Source organism: Eucyclogobius newberryi, unplaced genomic scaffold, assembly GCF_026437365.1.
Source record: "Eucyclogobius newberryi isolate DKJ021-1_F unplaced genomic scaffold, fEucNew1.0.hap1 SCAF_11, whole genome shotgun sequence".
Taxonomy (NCBI): domain Eukaryota; kingdom Metazoa; phylum Chordata; class Actinopteri; order Gobiiformes; family Gobiidae; genus Eucyclogobius; species Eucyclogobius newberryi.
In genome coordinates, this window is record NW_027315735.1 from 3,470,149 (window position 1) to 3,490,296 (window position 20,148).

The window sequence follows — 20,148 nt, forward strand, 5'->3', positions numbered from 1 at the left end:
TTAAGTTATCATGGGCGGTTGTCATTTATGGCAGAAATGTGATCCATTGAGGGTTGGTCAATTCCCTGCTCGACTATGCTACAGCATCGGACTCTAGAAATTTTACCTCTGGTTTGATTGTGTGATATCACTTTTACCCCCCAAACAAACAACAGTAATGACATATTATATTAGCACTGCCTTCCAAAGCCACTGTAATTTACTCCACGCCTGGAGGTTCAAAGCTATTCTGTAGCCACTGCTGCTATTAGGTAATCATGGGAAAGGGGCTGCCAAAATGCATCATTGTTGGTGAAGTGTCTTGCCCAAGGACACAAAAACAAAATTGTATTACCAGTAATGAATCAACAACAACAAATATATATACAGGAACTATTATAAATATTGGTCTATACTGAAGTATACTAAGTATCCATATAGGCAAATAATGATTTGTCAATATACATGTTTACTAAACATAATAATATACATATACTATAGAACTGTATGTGCATGTATAAGTACACTAACACTACTTTCACACTAACACAGTTACTACAGTGAGATGTATTCCATATACTTAATGCAGGGGAAAAGTCCTCATCAATGTGACTTTTAAATGGCCGGCCTCCCAGAGGAGCTGATTATTAGCTCCAGATCAATATCATTTAAAAATAAACATGGGCTCTGACACTAAGTCAATGTTCTTTCTCTGAATGTGTAAATGAGTTAACTCAGCCGTATGCTTTATTGACCTGCTCACAATTAATTAGAGCTGCTTTGGTTCAGTTCATTAAAGGTGCACTATGCAGCTTCTCTTCTCTCGGCTCGTCTCCATGGAGATGTTATTGCTTCATCTGGAATGTTCCACAGTATGGCATTCAAGTTATCAATCTTATTTCATTATAAGTGGTCTATATTGCGTTCTCTCTGTGAGCGAGACCCCCTCTTCATGAGCTCAGATATATAGACAAATGCAGTATATTTAATGCCATACTGTGGAACATTCCAGGCCAATAGGCAAAAAGATTACATTTCTTCTAAAGTGCATTCTCTTCATTTAAAACAGCAGCTGTGAATGAGCCGTGTTTGTGTTTATTCCACCTGTGGCTGACATGTGCTGTCAGAGGAGCCGAGAGTTCAGCGCGACACAATCAGTATCGGCCCCTGCTCCTTTTCACTGTGGTCCGGCGACTGAGACGAAACATGAGGCTGGGATTGAGCCGCATTGATCTGTCCTCCTCTGCGTCTCCCTGGACCACTGAAACCATTAACCTCGCTGCCACTGACACGGGAAGCAACAACACACTATCTTTGAGAGGTTAATTAAAAATAAAAGCACAAGGGGGAAGGCCAGGGGCTGTATTCACCAGGGAAAACGCACGGACTTCCAAATGAGCTCACTCCAGTAGCTGAGCACATTGTGAGCGTGTGCAGCGGCCGTGCAGCGGCCGTGCAGCGGCCTTGCAGCGGCCGTGCAGCGCAGAAGAGGGTTTTATTCAAACAGGGGAGAAAAACATGAGTTTAAAGCTAAAGCTTAATAATCTGAAGGATATCAATGTGGGTGAGTCAATCAAGATGTTCAATTTCTAAGTATAGTTTATTCCTAGACACTTAAATGTTCTTTGCAGTTTTATTCAAGTTGGGAGAAATGTCTTGCCCAAAGACACAACGACCATAATATGCAGTGGATTGAGCAGCCAACCTTCAGCACTCCAATAATCTGCTCGATGTAAGAGATGGATTTCAAACCAGCAAATATTAGGCAGGTTTCCACTGGTTTGTGCTGGAGTCCAAAGTGAACCATGAAAGGTCATATCCTCCAAATGGTCCGGCTCATATTGGACTGGTTTGTATTGGACTGGTTTGCTTTAGTCAATGGAGAAGCACCAGCACAAGATGATTGGACAATATGGACAATGCAGAACAAGATGACAAAAAGCAGATCTAAACAGAAAACAATGGGTTCTCAATAAGTTATGCAATTATCTTGAACCTGATACTCAGTCATTCTTGTTTGTGTATGTATATATGTATATATGTATATGTGTGTGTTTATATATGGGTGTGTATACATATATAATTTTTTTCTTCTCTGATGCCACTCCCTTATTTAACTTTTGCTTATAACTTATGTCTAACTTTATTTTATTCCCTCTTCTGTTGTTGTTATTTTGTTCTTTGTTCTGATGAAAAATAAAATAGAAAAAAAAACAAGAAGTTCTCACCAAATGCTGACTTGATCTGGTGATGAACCAGTGATTACACTATGTTGAGCCCACATGTTTAGCAAAACAAAGCTAGCACACGTTAGCATCAGCTGCTTCCTGTTTATCGACGCACAACACTTGCTCACGAGACCCATAATATATTTCTAATGCATAATGCCTCAGCCAAACCCAATGCATTACATAAAGAGATGTGACCTACAGAGAAGTGAAATAAATGCAGGAAAAGATGACAAAAAGCACAAACATATTTTTGTGTTTCCTCTAGCTTTAGCCACATGTTTGATGGCGTGACTCCCCTGTGATAGAACGTAGGGAGTAGGTTCCCGATTCCAAGCCAATTCAAAGCGTTGGGTCCAAATGAATAAATAACATTCTTTATTGACTTTGATTCTCCAAGAAAAGGTTCAGTTTTTCCAATATCAATATGAACCTTCGGTATACACTTAATCCATTAGCGTCAGCACATTTAAAGTGTCCCAGCACCTCCAGTACAGTGCACAATAACACTGGCAGACATTATCCAATGAATGGCAGAGATCCCATCAGCTCCTGTCAGTCAGCAGTGCTTTTGACAGCTTCAGGACAAACAAACGCCTGTGTTTAAATGTCAATAAAATGTCAGAGGCGCTCGGCGTCACGTGGCGCTCTGGTCTGTTTCAATCAGACGCTTTCGGAGGACTTGGACCCGCAGACAGTGACGCAAAGTGAGACCAACATTCTGGCTTCTGTACGCCGCCATTCCTCCTGCAATTCATACAATCTTTATGAATCTGTTATTGCAAAGTCGCATAATGTTCATATTGCAGTCGGTGTTCTGTGGTCTCGATATTGCGCACTGTTACAAAAGGCGTCATTTAAGAGAGCGCTTGATTGGATTACGGCCTCACAAAGCAATGAGTTGTGTTATTAGTTCTCTGCGGTTGTTTACAGCGTAAGTGGGTTAGCGGTTGGCGGCGGCGCTGGATTGTGATGCGGATCAGCTTGATGGGCCTGTTGAGCGCCGTTATTGCCCTGTGCAGTCCGGGGAACACAGGGGAAATGATGCTCCTCCTGTCAGCAGCGCCGGGCCCTTCTGAAGCTGGAGCTCAGGGTAATTACTGGCACGCTGCTGACTCAGGGCACACTCGGTACATGAAGGGTTTGGGGGACCCGCACACACGTGGAACAATAGGGATTCAGAGCTTTAGTGGTGTGAAGGAGGCATACGGAGACACTGAGTTGTGCATTGTTGATTTGATACGCAATGGTCACTGTCCAGATATGGTGCAGTAAATATGTGTCCTGACCGTTAGCCCAATGACCGACAATTTATACTAATCACTGTTTTTGTGTCCTTGGGCATAGACCTTGCCTCTGGTGTCGAAAAACACTGGTGCATGAAATATTTCTTCATATAAAATGGTCTGAGTGTTGCCGGGACAACTAAGAACAAACGAAACAAGACAAGAGTGAAAAGATCAAATCAAAAGGAAATAGGAAAGAGAATGTTAGTCAGACTTTGTCCCTATGAATCGATCTGACCGGCCCCAGTGCCTCTTAAACGTGCCGTGTTTAAGTTCAAAGGAAATGTCAGTTTTTCCATTGTATAAATGTCCAAAGTTATCTCAGTCAGTCCTCAGCGGTTTATCCAGGTTAATACTACAGTCAGTTCAGTCCCTGACATCCACTTTTTACTACTGCCTTTTTCACAGCAGTATATTCCACAAGTATCCATCGATCATCTCCTTTGCTGGAGTTCTACGTCCGAGGCACGTTGTGACCACATGCTTTACTAAGACATTAGGTCTGGAACCATATCCTGTCTCCATGATTTCCAATGAGTGTGATTGACAGATGGATCATCCAGTGGGGGAAATGCATGAGCCATTTGCATCAAGTACAAAACAAAAGAAGAAGTAAGGATTTCTCCAGAAGCCACGGGCGAAGCACGGAATCTGAGGTAAAAGAAGTTAGAGATTTTGTTCTGAAATTACGAGGATATTCAAGATGTGCACCGTATTTTAGAGACGTACGCTTGAAATAAATGGCTGATAAGATCATCCCAAAACTGAAAAACAAAGAAAAACATGGGTTGATTACATGACATCAAGAACAACTTAAGGCTGCATAATTATGCCTACTATGACCTACTGGCCAAGTCATTTTCTTTGTTGATCAATTATCGTTTAAACTCTAAATGGTAAAGTTAAATGATTGTGTAACATGTCTAACTGAATCTTTGTATAATAAGTGAAGTGTCACATACAGATTGAGACAAATAGACAAAAGAAAATAAAAGTGGTTTACGCCAACATTTCTAAAATTAGAACAAAACACATATTTCCATCTGTAGAAGTTCATAACAAAGTATGTGCTTGACAGCGCCAGAATTTCAATTAGTGTGTGCCAGAAAGTTTCATTTATCTCTCTAAAAAGATGAGGAGGAGTGCCATCTGCTCGACTTCCAGCTCATTCATCCGAGGTAAACTAGATCTGACAAAAAAGTGACAAATTATCAAGCAAAAAGTGACTGAGGCTATCACTTAATGAGGGACTCCACACTTCCTCTGTGTCTGAGGTTCTAGACGTTAAAGGTCACACGCATGTTCTCTCTATCTTTGTCCTCAAATATGTACACATAAAATACAAAAACATATCTCAAGATGAAGAAGATTTATGTTACAAAATGTCAGAACTGCGTCATTGTCGCTCACTTTAATATTCATTATTGTATTCTGTGTTCGTCATTGGTCGACCGGTCATCACTTAGTCCTGGCAGGTTGTTGCATTAGTAAAATACTCCATTTAAGGCGGTTCTGACCAAGATGAGCTGTAGATCTGTAGATGGTGCAGCAGCACTGTGGTGTTCACTGTGGTGTTCACCCCTGACACTGGTTGAAGGATGAGAGGACAAATTGTCTTTTTGAGGACAATTTCCCCGTCGGTTACAATAAAATATCTGGCTCACGCCAGATGAATTCTCACAATATTAGTTTCACAAACTCTTGAGAATCTGGTCAGGCTCGTGCTGTCGGGTTTGAGCCCGGCCGCTGCGGGCCTGACCAATCACAGAGCAGGATTGTAGTTTGGGCAGAACCTAAACAAACATGGCAGACAGAACTACTTTGGTCTATTTTAGCAGATTTACGGACTATTCTGTTTGTTCTTAAATGTTCACATAGAAGCACTTTGCTTTTCTCTGACTGGATTTAACAGTTTGATTTTTCAGCATTTTCCTGATGTGACGCTTTGAACAATCAGATTCAAATATTCATCATAATGTTAAGCCTTTTTGGCAAGAACCTGGTCAGATTCATGTTGTGTAGAACTTTATTCAGAGCAACACAATCTGACAGAGCCAGGTTAACAATAAAGCCTCATCTAACCTTATATATGACAGATTCAATGTTGTCTTGTATTCTTTGTGCTGCTGCCTCTTGACTACCAATTATAAATGAGAATACCTTTCTACTTAAATAAATAAATTAATAAATAAAAACACTCAAAAGGGCTGACATCCTCTGTATTATACACATTATACACATTATACACATCCAGTGGCATTCCAGGTTTCATAGCTGTTTTTAGGAATGTATTTTACTACAATTTTCTATGCAACCCTTCCAGGTCGAAATTAAATAATAATATATTATTATTTATTTTGTAAATTCTGCTTTATCTTATGTGCAATAACGTGCCATGTAAATCACTGCCACCCGGGGGCCTCAAGACACTCCAGCCAGTCAGAATGAAGGCCCCTCGCTCTCAGATGAAATCATTCCCAGGTTTATTAGCCTGTGGAAATTGGCTTCAGTGGGAGGCAGAGATGATTTGAATACATGGCCGGGCGTCCTCGTGTTCATTTGGATGTTGTCACTTAGAGGCGGGAGGAGCTCTTGCTTTGTGGCTGTGACAGGATTGGCTTTGTGTGTGATGAATGGGCCTGTCACGGACGCTGACAGCTTTGTGTTCAATACATGTGGATGTACAATACGCTCCGCATCCCCCTGACAAGCTGGAGGCTTTTTGTCCCGATAATCTCCATATCGTTTCATCTGCGGCTGCTTACGGCCCCTGTGGTCACTGAGGGCCCTGCCACGGTGGCTGCACTCGGAGTGAAATATATATAAAGGATACGGAGCACATTTGGAGTTTGTAATCTTTCATAGTGACATCATTTTTAAGTTCACAGTGGAATATATGTGTCAACTAAATACAGACGACTTTGAAGGGTTATGTCAATGTTGTTAATTCATTGAAATACATATCAGAAAAATGTATTGCTTGATTCATACATTTTGTTATTCTGTGTTCTATGTGGATGCGTTTCTGAAATCTCAATTTCTCCAGCAAGAACTTTCAAATGACTAAACCCTCCTTCTCTATTTATTTTATTTTTTTTCAAAAGATTTGCACAGCTCTATTTTGTAGGTAAATCCTGTCATGAAAGTGTTAAAATAAAGCATTTCCCTCTTTACACTAGAAGGCATTTTCATCTTTTATTTAGCATCAAGGGTTTGAGGCCTACATGAAGCAGCCTCAGAATATAATGATTAATCCTGTTTGTTTTTCAGTATTGACAGTATTCACATAATAGTTCTGTGTTGCTGTCATTTGAAAAAATAACTGCTCATGGTTAACGAAAACCTTGTGTTTCAATGTTGCTATGTTTAATAAAGCCGGACTGATCTGCTCGTTTTAAACCCACTTCACATTAGACTGTGGATGATGACAGCTACAACATGGAAAATTGTAAGTCTGTCATAAATTCACATGACACTGAGGAAATCGAGGCATTTATTAAGTGTCTGTTTCAGGGATTCAGCTTGTGAAGGAAGTCCGTGGGTATCTTATAAAAGGTCTGTTTGCACAGGCGTACGGGGCTGACCGCTGGGGCTGACCGCTGCAGCTCACCTACAGTCCCACTACATCCCTAACACACGGCAGGCTAAAGTGCTTTGGCAGACATTTCCAGGCTAAACCACGTCTTAAGTACGATTTTACCCCAGGAAGGGACAAATAAAACATAGTTAAGGGCTTTGACAGGCCGAGCGGGCGGGAGGATTTCTCTGTGGATTCATCACTCATGAGTGTGAGTCTTAATATGAACTACTGAAGCTCAGTAAGTTATGGGCTCTGCTCAGGCCAAGACCTTGCACAGTGTTTTCACCCTCTTTATATTTATGCCTCACATATTTTCAATCTCACAATTTTATGTTTTTGTGAGCTTTAAAGTAAACGGTACAAGTATAAGTGAGTCATGGAAGATTATCACCAACAAGTCGTTGATTGTCCTGATGATATTGTTTGTTGGAAGCTGTTTTTTGTGTGTTTTTTGACAATTACATTTCACAAATATGGCACATCTCAAGACAGGTTGTTTGCTTTGAGTGACAACAATAAGCAATACCACCCAGACTCAACTTAAACGATGGAAAAGTCTTAGACATACGGTATCTATTAAAATCCTCCCTACAAACTGAAGGTCTTGATAAGAATTTACGAGCTGGATTCAACATGTTCCAAATGCACCGCCGCAGGCCTCAGATTTAACACACACAATTAGTGGCTTGTATTTCACTAATGTGGGGGCATTAATAATTTCACAAAGTGTGTAACAATGGAGTGGTGATGTATGTGCTAATAAACTCTGTGGCGTTTGTCTTCTCCCGCTGAGTTAATAGGGCCTTCAGCCGCAGCGTAATTTGCTGCATATTTCAGCTGTTAATCACAAAGAAGGTGAAGTGTCTGTCTATACAGAAATATGTCGTTTCAAATGGTCATCCAAGCAGGCACGTAACAGCGGGAGTTACAACAAATGATTTCTGCCTTCTCTTCTGGGGGTCTAATTACACGTCAGCTGATTACACATCGAGAAAATGAGTAGTGAGAGTACTGAAAACAGTGATAATAAACAGGATTCTTTATGCGAGGTGTGAAGGACTTAACTTAGGGTGGTTAACACTGAAGCAGATTCTGTTTTATGTCAACGTGGCCTTTTGTGAACAGCTTCAAACATGCAGTTAATCATGGTGTTCCACAGGGCTCAACGTTAGGCCCAGTACTCTTTGCTAAACAAATATGTCATTTATGTCTCTTAATAATTATTGACTTAATGATTTTTTTTAATTTTGTAAAAGATCTTGTCCACAGTTTTCTCCAGTCTGACCATTTTGGGGAAAATTTAAGTTCCTGGTTCAATATTTTGCTGAATGAAAGTGTAAATTCTCAGAAAAATGGTGTCCGTGCAAATTATCCCTAGAACTCAGCTCTACTTGTAATTTTCACTGTTTCTTCATATAGTGCAACTTGACTAAAAGAATAACAAATATTTCCCGCAGGTAGAACAACCACCCACCAAATGAAGTAATTAAAAGAAAAACATGAAAATCTGTCATATGCATTTTAAGTTATGTACTTTTAGATAAATGATGTATCTATTCACGAGTTTCCTGTTTATGGGTGATATTTTGAGGACTTTTACCTATTCATAATACATAATATTGAAATGGATAAATATCTGATTTGCTGAAATTATATTGCACCCAAACATTTCAAAAGTGATGTTTTATTCATTTTTTTTACCTAAAACCATTTTCATATATACTGTCCATATAACATGGAAAACCTCATCTTTATTTAGAGGAAAAGTCTTATACTTTTCAAATGTTCAAATGAATCCTGTTGTTATAATAATGCATACTTTCTAGTACAGGTTCCAGAGCTTGGCAGATCGTTGGGCAGTTATTAAAAACCACGTATTCCAGTTTAAAGACACGTCATAAGTTGAGCACTAATCAGGACGTGAAGTCATTTCCAAGAGCAGTGTAGATGCGCATGTTGCTTCATTATTTTGGCCTTGATGATTACTGAGGGCTCCCATGGGGGGAAAGGTAATTGAGCCTGTGTTATCTTATATATAAAGCACAGGTCAAAGGCCAAAGTGCTCTGTATAATTCAGCCCGCTCCATGAGGTCGCACTCGCGGTGGGAAACCAGCAGTTCCATCCATCTTGAATAAAGTTGATTGGTCCGTGGTCAGCAGTCCAAGTATTAAGAAAGGTTTCAGAGTAATATAATCGCAGAACAAGAAATACATTGTGTTCTAATGTGAGAGGGAGAAAAGAGGCATGAACTCACTTGGGTTGGTTGGGGGGTCACGCTCTCTTTACACTCGTCACATGTCACTTTTACTCTGGCCAAATCTATAGAATGTTAGGCAAACATATTACATCTTTATATGGTCCCTCTTCTACTGTAAATCATTCACTGCAATAATTACGATATATTTCTCACTACTACTTGTGTTATTTGGGTCCCTCAGTAATGTATTTGTTTTATTTAGAAACAGATCTATTCACATTTTTTGTCTTTGGGTTAATCATAATTTATAACTACCTAATCCATGGTTTGATGTCATTTTAGACCAAGTTTAGTCTACTTTTATACCATGTTTAGACCTAATTTAGACAGGGTTTAGTGTTCAGTAAGCTAAATATTAAGTTAAGTGGTGCTTGGTGCAAAAGGTTTGAGATCCACTAGAGATACTTAGATTCTACATTGTGCATTAGAACTGCATAACACATGGATCTTTGTTGATTAATTCATATTTATATCATTAAAAAAAGCTTACAAAATGTGTTGACTCGTTACAAAAAACAAAACTGGGCTACATTTTCCCACATTTAAAGTTATTGTTATTAAATGCTGCTATATATCTTATTATGTCATCAACACAACTGCAAACGCTAAAATGACTCCTGTATGCGTTTATCTCAGTGAAATGTATAGCCCGTGTCTGCTGTGGTCAGTCACTTTGATGTGGTTGAACCTCTGCTTTGGATGACATCACAATATTAATGTGTTTTTGAACAAAAACACTGATGTGCATTTGAACCAATTTCATATTTTACTTTTTCATGTAATATTTGTATGCTTCTGTCATCATTGCACACGTCACCAGTCGGTCCCCACACACTCTCAGCTTGTCTGCATTGCCACATATACTTATCCTAAACACACTTTGACCTTTCCAGTACCTGATTATGACTCTCCCGTGTGCTGCCATACACTCTTTTCATTGCACTTTCCCTTTTGGATACACTTTTGTCGCATTAATCCCGTGGATCAGGTGGGTTTTGTCAACGTGTTAAACTTTAATACTTTGGGTCATTTATCTTTACAGTAGAGCCCGGTTCTGTCAGCGACCAGACGAGCCATTTCCTCATTTGCTTTTTGGGAGCAGAGTGGTGCAGAGGAGAGCAGCAGGAATATAAGGGGGGAACACGGGGGATTGAGAGAGGGGCGCTGAACACTTAATGAAATCCTGATGTGCAAGAGGGGAGAGTGACTTTGGGGATGGAAGAAGGGGTGATCGGAGAGGTCGCGACACCATACCATCCCCACAAAAAAGAAACGGCGCGTCTCCAGAGAGGTGCCGTCACTTGGTCATTCATTTTCTGGTGTTTTAAGCACGGGGTTCAAGCTTGTAAAGGATCACATGGGGCTGCACCGGGCACCCAAGTGGACGAGGATAGAATTGCAGGTGATTAATTTGTGCAAAGGCCCCCCTGGACCAATGGTGCGCTCTCACAAGCATTCATCTTCATTTGCCAAAGATATGTACAGTGACATGAGAAAATAGGCCACGAGGAGTCTGTAAGTCCAGTTTTGCTTTAAAGGATTGTAAATCATAAAGGAAGTCAACACGTTTCTTTACTGCTGTTTGGGGAAATGCAGCATGAATGTTTCCAGGAAAAAAATGTGTTTGCGAAATTGTATTAGTTCAAAAAGAGGCTTTAATACTTGAAACCAAAACATGTAGAAAGTATAATCAAATATAATTCAACTGACAGTTAGTGGAGGTTGTTCTCTCCACGTCAGAATGCATTCCCATGCTGTACCAGTAGGGGTCTTTATTTAGAATAACTGAAAACAGACATAATGGATGAGAGTTATCAGCTGTGTCAGGTGACCATGGTTACGAGGACGATGGCTGCAGCAGGTTATTTTGATTTTTGCAAAAACAGATGTGCGCCGTTTAAAAAAAAAAAAAAAGTATATGGAGGCGTGCACGTTACGCTCTGTATGATAATGTTTCCAAAAGCAAAATCAAAGTATTATTTAACCCCTGCTTGATCAAATCCACAAGACGTTATTTTAATTTATAAGATTGTTACAAAAATGCGTTGAATTTAAATGTTTAAATAGCAGAGGCGCTACAGACACTGAGGCATTAAGGCCTCTGCACTCATTTTAGCACTTCCTGTTAGACTTTCAGATACAAATAGTTGGTTTTGTTTTGTTTTTTGTATGTTTCTTTATAAATTTGAATGCCGTATTCCATTTCCTGACGGTCCTTGCTTATGATAATCCTCCAACACTGCACACACGGGTCAAATGCACAGGACATCATTTCAGTTTCACCAGCAAGTCAAATATGCTAAATATATTGTACCCCTCAAAAGAGTTAGGGATACACACTTGACACTAATAGTTCTAAAATAATATGGATAAAACTGTGAGTTGGAAGGAAATGGAAACAGTAGCGACACATTTATCATTTGTGCTCCATCAAACCTACAGATGTGGGTTTTATGGACTGACACACATGGCTGTCTATTTCTCACTAATATTTGTGCTGCTTCTGTTCTGTTATTTTACTTAAGTAATTGCTTTAATGCTTTTCCACATTTGGCCTGTTGCCATGGACAATAGTCACTCCTGTATCCCTTCCAGCACTGCTCTAATTACACATTAATGAGACTAATCAGGAGTGGACAAAGGAGCATAGAGTCCGGGGCTGTGATCCTGCTTAAACGTGCAGATCATGGCAGGACTCTGGGGGAACATTATGTTTCTAATGTAGGACATATTTGAGGATGTTGGCCATTCAAAAGATATATATTTTATTTTGAATTGTTATTTCAATATGGCAACAGGGCTAGATTTCCATCACTCTGAAACCCGTGCATGTCTGTGGAGGGAGAGGGGCCAAGGTTGCATCCCTCATTCTGTTTTTGTTGCATTTGGTTAGAAACTCATTTTATTCATGTTGTAAATGTGATGTGTTTCCATCTGTGGACACACTCTGGGAAATATGTACGTTCTTGTTTACATGTCTGTTTAGTGGAGATTTCCCCCTCTTATATAGACTGCGAAGAAACATTATATTACTTTTATTTATGAAAAAATAAATATGTTTCATTATTTTGATTTACATTCTGGTCATTTTGTGTTACCTTATGTTCTGTTTAATTGTTTGGATAAAATAGAGATAAAATAAATAATAATGGGTGAAAAAAGGGTCGGTTTTACAAAAGTAAGTACAGATTTTCAGAATAAAATCAAGGGGGAAAAAACAATTAAAAAACTAAACTAAAAAAAACTAAAAAAGGTGGAAATGCTATTATGTCATATATTTGTTCCCCATTTTAATATTTTCTGTTTGTCCAAAGCAAATCATTAACATTTTCATCTATTTAAAATATAAACGTCCATTTACCCTCATTTATGTACAAAAAATGTAACGTTTCTCTGGCCTATTTTCTTCTTATCTACACATTTTGACAGAAAGATTTCCCGACATGCAACTGCAGCTAATTCCAGCCGTCGTGAGCTCCCCAAGTCCAAGCTCTCATATCTAACCAGGCATCATGCTGCCTGTGTGAGGGAATCTGGATGTGCAGCAGGAGCCAATCAGAAGTCATCACGTCATGACGCAGCAGCCACCGCAAACACGAGCGCGTGACGCCGCCGTGAGGATGAGCACCTGCCCGACACTGATGGAGCCGCTTCTCCACACTGTGCAGGGGGACACCGGGGCAGGACACCGGAGTAGGACACCGGAGCGGGACACCGGGGCAGGACACGCACGCATGCGCACGGAGCAGGTGGAAGTAACTGAAAAACATGAGGGCAGAGATGTTCTAATAATGTACACAGTAATGTTGTTTATCTATATGTCAGGCAAAGGTATGTGTAACTCTATGGAAAATGTACTAAGAAATATCCAAAATAGAAATCCACACATTTTGAAAATTGGCTCCACTGATTTGACATCGTTCAACTGGCAACAATGACCTCTTTGGAGTTGAATAATGGCACCATGCACTTCCTGATTTCCTTATTTCAACTGACAGAGAGGACGTTGATCTGTGTGTATATGTGTGTATAACTCCAGTAATTACAGAAATATCACCCATAAACCAGGTCAACAAATCTGCAATCTAACTGTCAAACAGCAAATTCCAACAGAGAATTCTGACCAGTTCCAGCTCAATTTAAACTGCAGGATTTCAGAATGTTGTGATGTCACGTAAACGCACTTGTCCTTGATGCACCTTCCGAATCTAAGATGAGTGCCATTGTGTGAATCCGCTTTTACGCGCGCATGTGTAGCTTGTTTTGGTCTTATTTATGCTATTAAAGCTTGTACACTCCTGAGCCGGTGGTGAAGTGTGACGGACAGGCCTCGTGCGCACGCGCCCTGGTCACAGATTGTGCAGAAGTGACCGGGACAACATCAGATCCTGGCTCTGCTCTTCTCACAGCTGCTTGGACTCATTTAACAGAAGAGAACAGGACGACACGCTGTGCACTCTGAGCAGAGACTGGCTCCACTGCAGCTCACATTGTCTTGATGCAATAAATATATATAATAAAGAATAAGGATAAAAAGCGTGAAAGTGTTAGAATCTCGTGCCATAAAAACATATACCTTTTTTCTTATTTTAATGATAATAAATTGGCCTATATTCATGTATTTATGTTTGTATGTTTATGTTGGTTTATTTGGGTCATTATAAGGTCTATTCTGTGTGAGAAATATGATAAATGATAAATAATTATAGAAATCAAAATCCGGATTCGCATGTAAACCCTTTTTCCTTTTATTTCTTTTCTTTTTCCATTTTTTCTTTCTTTGTTTATTTTTATTTTTGTACTAAAAATATCTTAGTATGTAATATTATTAGCTCGTTGAAAGAAAACAAGAGCATATTTTTCTTTTGGTTTCCAGCATTTTGTTTTAATGGACCCAAATTGAATGACAATACATAGCCTAAAAAAAAAATACATAAATATCTCAAATAAAAATGTAAATTAGCTCATGGTTCTTGGGTGTATCTATACATCATTTTGCAGCAGCCCCTGCCCTGTGACGTTTTAGCGGATTAACGTGGATAAAACCTAAATCCAAACAACACAAAACGGTATAAAAGCCTGTGCAATTCTGCGTGAGTGTCCAGAGAACATTAGACATTCAGCATTCAGAACAGTCAGTCTCTCTCTTTGGCCACGGTGCGTTAATGTCGTGATTAATGTCTGACCTTTGCGGGGCCTCGCGCTGTTTCGCGGAGTCTCACACCAGCGCCGTTATTTGGCCTTTGAGATTTTCAGAGGGAAACGGGCCGCGTAAAAGACTTTAATTGATTATAAATGCGACTGAAAAATAAACCTTTTTTTTTTGAGCCCCAATTCTTCGCCTTTGAAGGGAAGCGGGCCGCTGATAGGAGCCAACAGCGAGGCGTATCATCCAATTAAAAGCCGTCTGCGGCGCTGATGGATGATGTCAGCTGCTCTGGTTCTAATTAAGGTTTAAATTAGGCACGAGAAAGGAAGAAAGAAAAAAAGAATCTACTCGACCTCAAAGCTTAATGAAGGACTGCGCTATAGCATCAGAGGAGAGAAAAGCCCAAAATAAAAGAAGCAAAAAGCTAAATTAAAGAATAGACTTACAATAATTGCTAACCCGAAATAGTCTGAGATATTTGTGTAAATTAAATCTGAATATATTTGAATTTAAGTGACATTTTCTTAAAACCTATTAATGGAAGAAACAAGGACTACTTTTTACTTTAAATAAAATTTTAGAGCAGGATATGTACTTTGCTCCACAACATTTTTCTAACTATAATTCTATAATGACATTTTGCCTAAAGGTTCTGAGTTAAAGTCCATATGTTTAAAATAAATAAATAAAATGACTTCAAATATTAAAAAAATCTGTTCTTCTGTAGAACGAAACGAACTTAATTATTTATCAAGATCACTACATTTGTTAAAATCTTAAATAACCTTGGTTTTTAGAACATGTCACTTTTTACTCAAGTGGATTTTAATATGTGCATCCTATATCTGTACATCCTATATCTGTACATTTACTTAACTAAATTGAGTACGTCCATCACTGCTTTATTGTGCGTAATATGTGCCAAAATCAGATTCATCTTTACGCACACAAACCAGTCCAGTCCCAGTCCAGTCCCAATCCCAGTCCCAGTCCCAGTCCCAGTCCCAGTCCAGTCCCAATCCCAGTCCCAGTCCCAGTCCCAGTCCCAGTCCCAGTCCCAGTCCAGTCCCTGTCCAGTCCCAGTCCCAGTCCCAGTCCCAGTCCCAGTCCCAGTCCCAGTCCCAGTCCCAGTCCCTGTCCAGTCCCACTCCAGTCCCACTCTAGTCCCAGTCCAGTCCCAGTCCAGTACAGGCCGGACCTCCTGGGCGCCTAATAGAATGTCCTGTTGTTTTAGAGCTCTGCCCCTGACCATATGCTGCCGTTGGCACCGCGCGCGCTGCTGCTGTCTGCGTCTCCAAAGTGCGCACGGTGAGACCAATTTACCAAACACAACACGCACATCCTCTGGTTATTTTGTGTGTTTGTGCCTCTTATAAAACAACACTTGTCTAATCCGATGGACAACTGTATCTTTTCCTTTTCCATTCACCTTTGGAAAACGTCAAAATGTTGAACGGTTTTCTATGCAGAATTATTGAAACGTTTATAAAATGTGAAAAAGTCGATTGGAAGAAGTGGAGAATTAAAATAAATAACTAAACAAAAATCAGGTTTGTTTTCACCAAAAGGTTCCCGTACCTGCGCGTCCTCCGTGATCCCAGCTCCCTCCCGCGCGTGGAGCCTTCACGCCACCGGGAGACGTGACCACGAGTCAGAAGTGTGTTACCTGCGGGATGAGGCGCGGGAATTAGACTGGGGCGTGTAATGGCACAAGAAGAGCATAGAAGCACAATTTACAATCATTTGAATATTTGCGAATTATTTGATCTTAATTTTATCAACAAACAGACAGACAAAAATAAATCAAAAATATTCTGTAATATTGATATTTCAGTTGAAACCTATAATTTGACATTGCTCGCATATGGGAATTATCAAAAAGGTGAAAATGTAACACGTTTTAGCCTTTTTAGAACACGGATAAAAGCTCAAAAAAGTGAATATTGCATGTTGTCTTTTAAGTGTGATATAACATGTGCCATTCTCCAGAAATATGGAACCTAAAGATATTTCATTACAGTAACAAACAAAAGAAAATACACAGCATTCATTCAAAACAGTCAGTAATAAGTGGCTAAAATTCCACTGTCAATCAAAACAACTGGAAGTGATTTTATGCCTATTATAGCAGCGACATCCCTAAAACATTGAGCCAAAAACACATCATAAAAACATAAAGCTGCAACGAGGCACACGCATGACCACGTTCTCATTTCACAGGCCGTGTTCAGAGCCACATTCCCTCACACTCTTCCCGTGACGCGCGGCGCGTAATTACGCATCGCCGCGACCAGGACGGACATTCACGTTTCCCCTCCTCAACAGTCAAGTCTCCTCGTCGCTCGTGGCTGTAGCATGTTTAACTGGGCTTTTTCTTTTTTCTTTTCCCCTGTACTCAGCAGAGGGACGCGCGCACGCACACAAACACATTCAGAAGCGCGAGACTCCTCCTCTCCCTCACGTCCAATTAGTTCCTAGACTCCGGCCCTTTAAGACGCAGCAGCGGGTCAGCAACTAGTCTAGTGTTTCTCTAATTGAACTTCGCCCAATCAACAGGAACTCGTTAGCGGCGGCTCCTCTCCTCCGCGCGCGGCCGGGACAGCTTTTTCACCCCGCACTGGGAAAAAAAACACGTACTCTCCAGTCTCCCCTTCCACTGTGGGACGCCTCCGAACCCCGGCTACATGGAGCTCCGCGCGGGACACTGACTGGAATAACAGCCTGTCTCCAAACCGCACTCCGGGCATGGTCGTCGCGCGGCGGGTTTAAGCGTGTCCAAAAGGAGAATTACGACACTTGTGGGCTTGTTTTTTTTTATAATTTGGGGCTTTTTTTTTTTTTTCCTTTTTGGGGGGGACTGCGTGCGATGACCTCCAGCAAAGACATGAAGGCAGGGTCTGTGTTACAATCCAGCGGCGAGGAGCGGAGAGCGCGGGCGCCGTTGGATCAGCTGCCGCCGCCGGCCAACTCCAACAAGCCGCTGACGCCGTTCAGCATCGAGGACATTCTGAACAAGCCCTCCGTGAAAAAGTCGGCGGCGGTGTCGGTCTGCAGTGTCCGGCCGCCGCGCGTCCTCGAGAAAGTCACGGCGCCCGGTAACGCGCAGCGGAACGGCATCAGCACGCCGTCGTCACCGCTCTGCGCGCTGGAGGAGCTGGCGAGCAAGACGTTCAAAGGCCTGGAAGTGAGCGTGATTCAGGCTGCAGAAGGTAGACTTTTAAGAAGAGTTTTTGTGCATAAATGCGCGTTTGGTTACGACAAACTGGCACGACTTTATTTTTTGCGGTTTAACACGACAAACTTGTAAACGTCATGTGCAAAATGATACTATTTACGGGGAAATGCCTCTTTGACACGCTATAAAAGTGATATTAAAATACGATAATTCACTTTTAATGTTGTCACGCGTCATGTGGCCTGTCAGTAAACAACGTGGAACTGATTTAAAGCTGTAGAAAATAAAATAACTGCCTTAGATTTTATGGCAAATTGCGCATGTGATTTTTAATCCTCCGAAAACGTAACGTGCATTTTAATTGTAACTAAAAAAAGATTGTGTCATTGTGTTAAATGGAGGTTGATGAATTGGAGTTTATCGCATGAGTCATCTGAGCATTCACATAAATATGATCTATTATTTGGGAAGGAGAAGAGCTGCTGTCGAAATGGGAAATTTGAATTTGGTTTTAGGCAAGAAAAATATTGTTTTATTCATTCTAATAACTGGTATTTATATTGTAGCAGTTACGGTGTTTTTTTTATTATTGTTATCAATATTATTATTTACAATTTTAGTAAAAAAAATGATTCATACACCAAGTCGTGACATTGTTAGAAAATTAAAAAACAATGTAAAATATTAAGAACAATGCAGAGTGTAATAGGCCTATTTTACATCAAAACAACAAAACTAAACTAAACAGTTACAGCGTTAGATTTATTTTTCATCTAAGCCAACTTTATTTGTACAGCACATTTTATCAATAAGATCGTTTCAAAAGTGTTGCACATTTTACACATGATCAAACTTTGTGATTCATGTGTAAAAAGTGTCAATTGACCTCACGTTAAATGAACCAATGTCTGTCTTAATGTAACAGTAATGACGTTGATTATTGGGCCAACTAATATTGTGATGAGCTAAACAAATAGCTCAGATGTGAATAGACACACTTGATGCACACTTGATGCACACTTGATGCACACTTGGGGCTGACTCGTGTCTCTCCTCTGCAGGACGTGAGCACGTAAACTCGTTCGGCCAGAGACAGAGCTCCAAGAAGAGGAGAAAATCCCGGACCGCCTTCACCAACCACCAGATCTACGAGCTGGAGAAGCGCTTCCTGTACCAGAAGTACCTGTCCCCCGCCGACCGGGACCAGATCGCGCAGCAGCTGGGCCTGTCCAACGCGCAGGTCATCACGTGGTTCCAGAACCGCCGCGCCAAGCTCAAGCGCGACCTGGAGGAGATGAAGGCCGACGTGGAGTCGCTCAAGAAGCTGACGCCGCAGACTCTGCAGAAGCTGGTGACCATGGAGAGTCTGGACGAGCAGGCCCAGGGCGCGTCCCCGAGCGTGTCCCCGTCCACCGTGTCTCCCCAGGGACACGGCGGCGCCTTCCCGCAGTCCCCCTCCTCCAGGGACCACACCACGGACGAGTTCTCGGAGGACGATGAAGAGATTGAAGTGGACGATTAGAACTAAATCACGTCGATTGAAAAAGATCAAACCGGGGTATTTTTTTCTTCCCCAAACTTTTGCACGGATATTGTCCCAAAGGAGAGACTGCTGGATATCCCTTTTCATTTATTCTAATTTATTATCTGGACTCGTACAGGTCTCGTCTGAGGAGTAACCTGCGCATTTGTAGTTTGAACTGAAGAGACACACTGACATTTGACCTCTGAGAAAGGCTCGCGCGTTTCTTCGTGATGGATGAATCAAAAGGTGGTTACGGTGTTTACGCGTGACGTTTTTGCGCAAAGTGGCACGCACGCGCAGAGACCCTTTTACTACAACGTGTCTAAGTTTTGTACATAGCTCCCTATAATAATTTTATTGTAACATTCTATTTAATCAGCATCTATGTAAATAAAGCTTCTATCATATTTCAAGACGCTTGGGTCAAACTGCTTAATTTTACTCAATGTTTTTTGTTTCCCCCATAAAGGCACAGGGCGGAACTTATTATTATTATCATTATTATCATTATCATTATTATTATTATTTTGTTACATTTTTGAATTATTGTTTTTATTAGTGAGTGTGATTTTATTACATTAGTCGTACTTGGCCTATAGAAGGAGTCTCCACTTGATTGTTTCCATGGAAATGTTGTTCTTTTAGCTATAATATTCCACAGTATTGCATAAAACATATCTAGGGTGACTCTGGATCATCTGAGACACTTTTAGAATTATTTTTACTATGGCACCGTTTTATTATAACTTTTAATTTTAATTGCTACACGCTTCTGGAATCCAACATGTTTTCAGATCAAACACAATTCAAAGGATTTTCAAAAAAAACAACTGAAACATGACGTGAATGGCGTGACCTTTAGTCTTTTTTGTGTCCAACTCAAAATTGTCTTTGAAATTTGATAACGTGGGGCACTTTCTTTGATAATCTGGAACACTTAAATCATTGTATATATACATGTTATATTT

The 20,148-nt window shown here is 40.6% G+C and overlaps 1 protein-coding gene across 1 annotated transcript; it reads left to right on the forward strand.

Annotated features, from left to right (window-relative positions):
- Window positions 1–17,330: 17,330 nt before the first annotated feature.
- On the forward strand, window positions 17,331–19,628 carry lbx2 (ladybird homeobox 2). The gene is made up of 2 exons (XM_072432842.1): window positions 17,331–17,689; window positions 18,717–19,628. The coding sequence occupies exons 1-2, from the start codon at window positions 17,347–17,349 to the stop codon at window positions 19,175–19,177; spliced, it is 804 nt and encodes a 267-aa protein (XP_072288943.1). The 5' UTR covers window positions 17,331–17,346; the 3' UTR covers window positions 19,178–19,628.
- The last annotated feature ends 520 nt before the right edge of the window (window positions 19,629–20,148 follow it).